General features: G+C 40.9%; 1 protein-coding gene across 4 annotated transcripts in view; it reads right to left on the bottom strand.

The window, feature by feature from the left end:
- The window catches only part of ZBTB8OS (zinc finger and BTB domain containing 8 opposite strand), an 11,882-nt gene extending 1,932 nt beyond the window's left edge, over window positions 1–9,950 (bottom strand). Inside the window, exons 1-7 of one of the 4 annotated variants that reach the window (XM_015572828.1) lie at window positions 9,419–9,508; window positions 8,014–8,053; window positions 4,411–4,435; window positions 3,772–3,893; window positions 3,469–3,551; window positions 2,267–2,319; window positions 359–395 (exon numbers count right to left, since the gene is read on the bottom strand). In XM_015572828.1, coding sequence (XP_015428314.1) covers window positions 359–395; window positions 2,267–2,319; window positions 3,469–3,551; window positions 3,772–3,844 — 246 coding nt within the window. In that variant the 5' untranslated portion in view covers window positions 3,845–3,893; window positions 4,411–4,435; window positions 8,014–8,053; window positions 9,419–9,508. Of the gene's footprint in view, window positions 1–358; window positions 396–2,266; window positions 2,320–3,468; window positions 3,552–3,771; window positions 3,894–4,410; window positions 4,436–8,013; window positions 8,054–9,418 lie in introns of all 4 variants that reach the window. The other 3 variants (XM_006777368.2, XM_015572827.1, XM_015572826.1) reach the window with 3 other exon arrangements.
- Between the last annotated feature and the right edge of the window lie 145 nt (window positions 9,951–10,095).

Below are 10,095 nucleotides of genomic sequence, written 5' to 3'. Positions count from 1 at the left end.
GGGGAATATTAACATGAGAGATATAGCAATTGGTTGCCTCCCGCATGGCCCGAATGGGGCTGCGGGATCAAACTCAGGGATGTGCCCTTGACCAGGAATCGAACTCCAGACCCTTTGGTATGGGCCAACACTCTAACCACTAAACATCTCTGGCCAGGGCTCAAGTGCTAACCTTTAACCCATCAAATTAGCTGTGTGAAATCAGTGTTTTAACATAATATGTCCAGATAGGTCAAAGACAGCTGAGAAAAACCACTTTACACCAATTTATTAGAATTCATTGAAGTTTACTACCACATACACCAAATTTTATGGTAAGAAAGTATAAAATGTTTTAGTGGCTGGATTAAAAACATACCTGAGGATGCTTGGACAATGAGAATTCTTCCCCCCACCTTGAAAAAGGAAAATTAAAACATGATTAAAATTACCCAAACTTAATATTTGTTCTCTCTTCACATATTTTAAAATAATCCTTACAAATATAGTTAAGATACTAGAAAGCCAAGAGATGGAAGGAGTATAAATTTCAGTTTGGTTGCTAGCAGATACAGCTACTGAGGGACTTATGTGCAACAGCCATTTCAACAAAGTCGATAATTAAACTAAAAATATTGCCCTAGTATAGTGTACATAGGTAGACTCTCAACAAACACTCTGTAGTTAATCCAAAATTTTCACTGTACTCAAGGCTAAAAACTAATGAAATATCATCCCCCCCCCCCTTGGGAAAGCAAAATAAAGATAACATATTCTATAAGACAGTCTGAATTTGGTTTGTGTTTTATAATTAAAAAAACAAACAAACCATGGTCTGTAGATAGAAGGCCCTACAAAGGTACTCTCCTAGAACTTGACTAGACGTATTTTCTCTCCCTTCCACACTAATGTGGCTGAAGATCCCAGTAACAGAAGCAGCAATAGTAATAGAAAGAGTTAAGTTTTAAAACTCTGTTCAACCATTTATAGCTAAGTACCCTGGACAAGTCTATTTCCTCACCCTAAAAAAGGAGGTATTAAGTCCAGCTGGTGTGGTACAGTGGTTGAGCATCGACCCATGAACCAAGAGGTCATTGGTTCAATTCCCAGTCAGGGCACATGCCCGGGTTGCAGGGTAGATCCCCAAGAAGGGGTATGCAGGAGGCAGCTGATTGATGTTTCTCTCTCATCGATGTTTCTATCCCTCTCCCTTCCACTCTCTCTAAAATCAATAAAAACATATTTTAAAAAAGAGGAGTTAATAAAAGACTTCACTTTACAAAAAGAAACATAAAAGTAAAATTCAACATGAAATGGAAAAGATAGGCTTTATATAAAAAAGATATCGAGTGACTGAAGAAACCTGGGAAACACCAAGGCAATTAAAGTGACCTAATCAAGAGTTCACAAAATCTGGAGGAAAGGAAGAATTTTATAAAAGAAACTGGTTTGAATGGAGTACAGGTGTGAGGATCTGAGAAAAGACAAATCAGCTTCCCATCACCAAGCTAGGCTTTATGCAAATATCTGTGCCAACTAGCAATTATATACTTTTTATGCTAAAAATCAACAAATTGGCCTGGCCAGTGTGGCTCAGTGATTGAGTGTCAACCCATGAACCAGGTTCGGTTCCCGGGCAGGGCATATGCCCGGGTTGCAGGCTCGATCCCCACTAGGGGGTTGTGCAGGAGGCAGCCGATCAATGACTCTCTGTCATCCTTGATGTTTCTATCCCTCTCTCCCTCTCCATTTCTCTCTCTGAAATGAGTTTTAAAAAATAATAAAATTATAAAATAAAGGCCATGTGCAAGGGATTAAAGATTTTTAAAAAATTAACAAATTGGGCCCAGCCAAAGTGCTCAGGTGGTTGAGCATTGTCCTATGCATTGAAAGGTTGCTGGTTCGATACTCAGTCAGGGCACAGACCTGGTTTGGGGGTTTGATCCTTGGTTGGGGAGTGTACAGAAGGCGATGGATGGTCCTCTCTCACGTTGCTGTTTCTCTCTCTCTCTCTCCCTCCTCCCCTACCTCTCTCTAAGCATGTCCTTGGATGAGGATTAAAAAAAAAAATCAACAAATTGGGAATCAGGCTTAACAACTCAAATCAAGTTTGTTTTGACAAGTTTCGGCCTCCAAAGTTCTTCCTCCTAAGTCTCTAACAAAGCTTAACAAATTGAAAAGCCTGTACCTACTGGGATGCAATTGGTCCTCTGACTTTTCTGTTAAGTTCAGTGAAGAATATAACTTAACATCTTTCATGACCTGCTAGTTAAATTTTCAAACTTACCCAATTGACCGTAATTTGAAATTTACTTGATCAAGACTAAGTACTTTTACTTCCTAAAGAGAAAAAAAAATTATTTTAATGTTTTAAAATGATCATTACAGACCATCTACCAAACATACTTCTAGGTTATCACCTCTTCTAGATTAAACAGCATACAACTTCTATGATGCAAAGAAAATTAAAATGTTAACTAATATAGAATGATAAACTAAATATATTTCACAGAGATGATGTTTTATTCTTACATATTCAAGGGAGGCATTCTTGAAAATGTACAATCTAAAAACTTGAGTCAAAAGAATTCTTCTGTAAGATAGAGGATGACATAAGATTTCAATCACTCTCAGTCTATTTTTTTCAACTTTATTGAGGTATAATTGAAGCACTCTTAGCCTATTTTTATGTAATATTGTTGGCATCTGAACTCTGTAAAACGAATGACCCAGTTGGAAGGATATACATAGTGAAGCTGGTAAGGGAGAGAATGAAGGGATTATGGAAGCAAGGAGGGGCCATGTGCACTAGATAATGACGATGCTGGAGAGGTGTTCCCTTCTAGAGATTGATGGCTACAATTTCAATCTGACCTTTCCTTTTTCAAATTAAGGAAAACTAAAAGCACCAATTTTTAAACTTAAGCCAATATGGCAGAGCTACTAAATTTCAAATGGGGCAAAAAGAACATATAAATGGACATAAATATAGCTCAAACTTGGGAAACATAAAAAATGTCAATAAAGATAGTAGGTACATTCTTATCACACAATCCTGATTAGTGACATATATAATAAGAGATCAGCCCAGCTGGTATGACTCAGTGGTTGAGTATCGACGCATGAACCAAGAGATCACTGGTTCAATTCCTAGTCAGGGCACATGCTTGCACTGTGGGTGTGATCCCCAGTAGGGGTTGTGTAGGAGGCAGCCAATCGATGTTTTCTACCTCTCTCCCCCTTTCTCTCTCTCTCAAAAATCAATAAAAACATTTATAAATAAATACATACAAATAGCATATACATAGACAAACTCAGGTTAACCAAGAAGAGCCTATGGCCATTATAATCTCTGCAAATCAATATCATCAATACATATCTGTATGGCATGGTTTTACATCACATGTCCTACTTTAAATCACTTGTTCCATTTTAAAATATGAACTAAGAACCTATTTGCTCAGTTAAAAATGAAAACTCCTTGCTTACCCGGGGTATGAAGAACTCATCAGCACTGAACTTATAAAGCCACTCATCCAAAAAGTGAAACAGAAGAGACTGCAAATCATCTCCTACACAGAATCAAAGAGAAACATAATAATAGGATGCTTAATAATTCTCATCTCCAATAACTTGTTCAAATTTAAAAGTGCAATGAATTTTTTAGGCAAATTGAGAGAGGAAGAACAGGCTCATAATCAATTTGTTGTTCTAAGTGTGAAAATATTCTGAAATTATGTAGAACACTGCACACTTGTATAATAATTTCTTCCTTGTAAATAAACTGGTTACCTTGTGTTTCTACTTCTATTGCTTGGAGGGGCTCCACCGTGTCAGTATCTGTCATGTAACCAAACATGGCCATTGCACATTGCTCGAAAGCTTCCTCCAGAGTATCTCCCCATGCATGTAACCTAAAGAAATACATTCATGCCCTGAGTAATATAATCCACTGCAAGAAACAAAACCTGACAGCAGTCAAAATAAAATCAATATGAATAATACAAAACCAAAGGCCTCAAATGAACTTAATAGCACTGAAACTGGATGCTAGTAAACCACCATTTTCACTTTCAAAAGTAACCAAGAGAAAAATTATAACTGGGGATGAGATGAAAACATCAGCCTTCTTGCTCTGGCAGGTTGTACGGTGGTTAGAGCGTCGAGCATCAACCTGCAGACTGAAAGGTCTCGGGGTCAAGGGCATGTACTAGGTTGCAGATTCTCCAGCCCCAGTAAGGGCACTTGCTGCAGGCAACCAATCAATGTGTCGCCCTCATGCTGATGTCTCCCTCCCTCCCTCTCCTCCCTCCCTCCCACTTTCTCTAGAAATCAATAGAAAAAATATCCGTGGGTGAGGATTAAAAACAAAACATCAGCTTTCTTATTTAAGCACATGGTTTCAAAAGCATAAACTCCAGCTATACTCACTGGACATCTGCTGTGTGATCCAAATCTGAGGAAGAGAATGAAAAACACTTGTAAGTAACTAAACTTTGCCTGCTAATCACAAGAAAAGAACTCTAATTCATTATTAAGAACATCAACCTTGAAGAGAGAAAATGTGGGCAGATCACACCTTTTGCTATCCATTTACACAAAAGTTAATTGCTTTAATAAGGGTTATTTTTTAAATTTCTTCTAAGCATTTACAGTTGTTATTCTGTTAATATGAATTAAATAAATAGCTAAAGAACTAATAGCAAGCTCCCACTGGATCTGTTGTCTCAACATTTCAGTCTATTCTTCATTCATATTATGACTTCCATCAATTCTTCCCACTTAGGATCACAAATATATGGGGTAGAAGAAGTCTTGGAGATCATTTAATATATAATTCCTTCACTACAAGAAAACCCCCAAAATCTAGAGATTGCGTGACGTTTTCAGGACCACACTGTTGATTAGAGGTAGAGTTGGGACTAGAATTGAGATTTTCTGACTTCCAATTTAGTGCTGCTTAAACCGTAACACCATCTTCCAGTGGCACTCAAGGTTCAAACTCATCTCTAATTCACTCAGAAACATTACTGAGGACTTAATATGTTTCAGGCACCAAGGAGCTCATGACCAGCAAAGATGACAGGTTAAAAGAAAATGACTAGTATTAACCCTAGAGAAATGAAGCATGTATTCACAAAACATGAGAATATTCACAGCAATTTGATTCCCCCAAATTAAAAACCCAATGTCTGTCAAGAGAACAAATAAAACAGAGGAATACAATGCAGTTCTACCCGGCAATAAAAAAGTGTGGCCGTAGCCGGTTTGGCTTAGCCTTAGTGGATAGGGTTGGCCCTCGGACTGAAGAGTCCTGGGTTCGATTCCAGTCAAGGGCATGTACCTTGGTTGCAGCTTTCCCGGCCCTGGATGGATGCGTGCAGGAGGCAACCAATCAATGTGTCTCTCACATCAATGTTTCTCCCTGTCTCCCTTCTCCCTTCAAATCAATGGAAAAATATCCTCGGGTGAGGATTAAAAACAACAACAAAAAGTGTGAACTACTAATACTATATTAACAGGAACCTCAAAAATGTTAAGTAAAAACTGCAGAACTCTCAGCACCTAACAACTCCATCTACTCTCTGCACTAAGAGACCTGGCCAAACTTGAGTATGGCTTCTAGCAGCATAAAGTCACCCAACTTCCTAGAATTATACACTTTACCTCTTCCCATACCCCCCATTACAATGTCTACTTGAGAGGAAAGACAGTCTGAAGAATTCACTGTTTGTTCTAGCCAACACCTGACCATAGGCCCTTGAACTCTGTTGCTTAGAGCATTTACTAAAATGACTTATGAATATTTATCTTTTAAAGCCCAGAAGTGTCTTTCTCAAGGACTCCAGAGTCATTCCTTTGAAATGTAATCACCAAGAAGGGCTCTGTCTCTGTGGGAGGACAGAATCCTAACTTCGACAACTGCCAGCAAGCAAACGCTGCTGGCCTAATCGAGTTTACACTGACCCAACCTTTTGTAATTTGTCCACTTCTGTCGCCACTCAGCTCTCCCCTCTTTCTCCTCCCTCACTCTCCCTTTAAAAGGCCCAATCAGCTCTGCACAAATCAGAATGGAGCTCAGCTCTTCCTCCTACTGCCAGTAGTTACTAAATAATATCCATTCATCACTTTAACGTCTGGCTTTGTTTATCTTTAATACTGAGTGAATAAGCCAGGCATAAAGACTCTATACTGAGATTCCACTTATATGAGATGCTAAAACAGGCAATATTAAGCTACGATGACAGATATCAGAACAGTGTCTACATCAAGGTGTGGAAGGGCCCAGGGTACTCACTGGAAAGAAGCAAAAGGGAACTTTCTAGAGTGATGGAAATGTTCTAGAACGTGATTGGGGTGATGGTTACACAGTGTATCTGAGTATCAAAACTCAATGGGCTTTATTTTACTTAAGATCTCAGCATTTTTACTATATGTAAAGTATACCTCAATTAAAAAAATAAACAGTTTTTTAAACAGATTGCTATAGGGCAGTGTTTCTCAAATTTTTTGGTCTCAGGACACTTTACTCTCTTAAAAATTATTGAGGACCTCAAAAAGCTTTTGTTTATGAGTTGTACCTGGCAATATTAACCCCACTAGAAATTTTAACTGAAGAAAAATTTTAAATACTTAAAAAATTTAAAACTAACAGCAGACAGATCTGGAAGCTGAGAGCACAGAGTGAAGGTCATTCCGTAGAGCAGACAGGTGACGTTCAGGAATGTGGCCACAGAATTCACTAAGGAGTAGTGAGAATGCCTGCACCAGCTCAGAGGGACTTGCACAGGTATGTGATGTTGGAAAATCACATCCCTGCTCTCCCTGGATGAGGAGCTCCTAGGCACAGAGTCCAAGTACCATTCCAACTCACATCCCCCTAAGTGGCATTATCAGAAACAGAACCTGTTTTCTAGCTGCAAAGACAAGCCTCTTAACCATGATGCTATATGAAGAAAGGTATTTAATTTCATACTTGTCTTCAACATCTGTACTTATTGTTGCTGATGTCCTAATGGTTTTATCCTCATAAATAATTGTGACTATGGCATTTATAATTATGTCTATAAATTTACTTTATATGCCAATATTACCTAAGACTAAATACTTAAGAGATGCAAATAAGATGAAAATGCACTGACTACCACACAATTATGTAAGAAAGATTATCCAAGACTAAGTGTTGCGTTTACAGGGGCCAGAATGGCTCATTATTCTGATGTTCACAGAAGATGCATTTATCCTCACCCCAGGAACAAGTGTACAATAGTAGTAACCACTGAAATCTTTGTACCATAACATGGTGGACTAATCTATGAGTTTTGAATTATATACAAGAGATAAAACACTGTAAGCTAGAGGCTAAATTATTGATTATCCTATATAACAAAAGGCTAATATTCAAATTGTCCCCTCAACTGGGAGTTTGACCAGGGGTGGCCCAAGGCCCCCTCCCCCCGGCCGCCCCACCCATCATCCCCCACCCCGATGGGGGGTAGAGCCGAGGCCCCTTCTCCCCTACCCCCCTGCCAGCCTGGCCCAATTGGCCTGGGATGGGCAAGCCGGACCCCATTCAGGCCTCTAGTATATGATATAGTTGATTAACAATGAAGGATTACATGACAAAAAAATAAAAAAAACAGGTGTATTCTATTTAATATTAATTGCATATTTTATGAAAAATAAAACTATGTTTTCAAAACACTTAGTGAGAAAAGTAACACTATTTTGCATTTTTGCAAATATTTTTAATGACTGACTTTCAATGTGTTGATTTAGGTGGAGAACACAAAATCCAACCTCACAAATATGCAGGAATAAAGGGAGGAATATTTAATAGCTTTTCAAAAAACTCTATGTAGTCTTCCTTGATGTTACATCAAAACTAGAAAAGGCCCAGCCTGTGTGGCTCAGAGGTTGAGCCTCCACCCATGAATCAGGAGGTCACAGTTCAATTGTGGGTCAGGGCAGGTGCCTGGGTTGCAGGATACCCTGAAGGGGGCGTGCAGGAGGAAGCCCGCTGTTGATTCTCACCTTGATGTTTCTATCTCTCCCTTCCTCTCCTTTCCTCACTCTGAAATCAATAAAAAAATATTAAAAAATAAACTAGAAACGTGGTAGTTTTTTAAACGTTGGTTTACAATGTCAAATCTGAGGCAATAACAATGAGCTCTTACTCTATCTTGTACGTTAATAAAGTCTGTAGCTACTGGGAAACTGTCCCGATCATGATGGCAGGTACAAGTTTTCCAAAATTTTAATTGCACTTGGAAGCTTGAATCTTACCATTGCCAACAAACACTGTGTAATTTTCCTTGATGGAATGAATCACTTTATTTTCAAAGAAAACATCTTCCCAAATACTCATGTCTGAATAACAATGGTTATTGATGGGGAAAATAAGACATTTTGGGGGGAGCTAGCAACCTGAATCTGTGCCAGTAACCTAATGTACATTCTTTTTTTAAAAAATATATTTTATTGATTTTTTTTTTACAGAGAGGAAGAGAGAGGGACAGAGAGTCAGAAACATCGATCAGCTGCCTCCTGCACACCTCCCACTGGGGATGTGCCCGCAACCCAGGCACATGCCCCCGACCGGAATGGAACCTGGGACCTTTCAGTCCGCAGGCCGACGCTCTATCCACTGAGCCAAACCGGGTAGGGCCTAATGTACATTCTTGACAGCCTATACTGAAGTCACTGCCCCTTTTCCACAATCTGGTCTAGCAAGACCTGTTTTCCTACTTACTCCCAATGTACAAAGGGGCCATAAACAGAGACCGTAACAGCTTAGCTACAGGGAGGCCACCCATACCATCTAACTCCCCCATTCTGACTGACTCGGGGGGCTGTGCAAGCCCGCCACAAAAGCCTGGCGGTTAGGAAACAGATAGAAAACAAAGAAACCGAAGGGCATACAGAGGAAGCTTCCTCCACACTGGCTTACTCGGGGTTTGGAGGGCTGGCCCCGAGTCACTATCCTAGTACATGTGAGACATCGGAGAAGACAGGGGTTTACCCCGGACCTCCAAGTCCTCCTGTGTGCTTTTCGGTCGCCTGGTAAATTCTGTAGCAGTATGTCTTTCAGTCACACTCTTTTGAGAAAAAAATGTTGTTCTGTGAAAAAAAAAGTTCTCTGACCTGGCCACCCACTACCCCACTGTTGGGAGATACAAGGGGGCGACACATCCACGCAAACGCTTGAAACTACGGTTATCTTTAGAATACACTAGAATCCCCACAAGACAAATGTGATGAGGCATATGCAGAAGAAGTTCAGGAGACTCTAAAAGCGGGAGCCCGGGTTCCCCGACTCAGACTCCGCGAACAAGTACAAATGAGACTACAACAGGCGACAGGGGATCGGTCCTGAAGCGGAAGTGGTAAGCGAGCCAGAGGCAGGAGAGCAGGTGGAAGAAGCGAGCCTCATACTCACACTCGTACTTCCGATTGACGGGAGGATACTTGGCCTTGGTCGCCTTCTGCTTCTCATTCAAATTGTAGTCCCGAATATCTTCCTCTTCCTGCGCCATGACTGCAGCCTCCGACATTCCACTTCCGCCTTTCATCAGCAGGACTTCGGTCCTGATTTATAACTTCCGCTCTAGACTCCGCCCCTTTGGCACGCACTCTTAAAGCACCAGGACTTCTCAGGGACTTGCTTTATCCTAAGGCTTCCGATTTAGGCCTCGTCCTTCGGAGCACATCTTTCAAAAAGTCAAGACTCCGTTTTCTGGGCTTGCGCCATTCATGGTTCTACGGACTAAAGAAACAACTAAAGTGGAGGACCTGCGGAGTAAGGGACCCTTGAATTAGACACTTCTAGGTCTCAGTGATAGAAGCCTTTTATTGCTGCGGCGGTTGATAACTACTAGACCGGAAAGAACCCGAGGTTTCTCATCTGAGTACTTTGAAGGGGTCGTTAGCTTAACAGCCTTCAAGAAAATGGCTGCCCCCGGGAGAGTGCGGACTGAGCCGCTCACGTGACCCTGACGGGAGGGGGGAAGGGGGAGCGCACTCCGACCAGCCCTGCGCGCGCGCAATCGAAGGAAGTCGGCTCCCGGTCGGGAGGGGGGAGGGTAGGAACGGAGCGCGCGCCTCCGCTCCGCGAAG

The sequence above is a fragment of the Myotis davidii genome, unplaced genomic scaffold, assembly GCF_000327345.1.
Source record: "Myotis davidii unplaced genomic scaffold, ASM32734v1 scaffold88, whole genome shotgun sequence".
Taxonomy (NCBI): Eukaryota; Metazoa; Chordata; class Mammalia; order Chiroptera; family Vespertilionidae; genus Myotis; species Myotis davidii.
The sequence above is the reverse complement of the archived record's forward strand: the minus strand, read 5'-3'. Positions and strand labels throughout refer to the sequence as shown.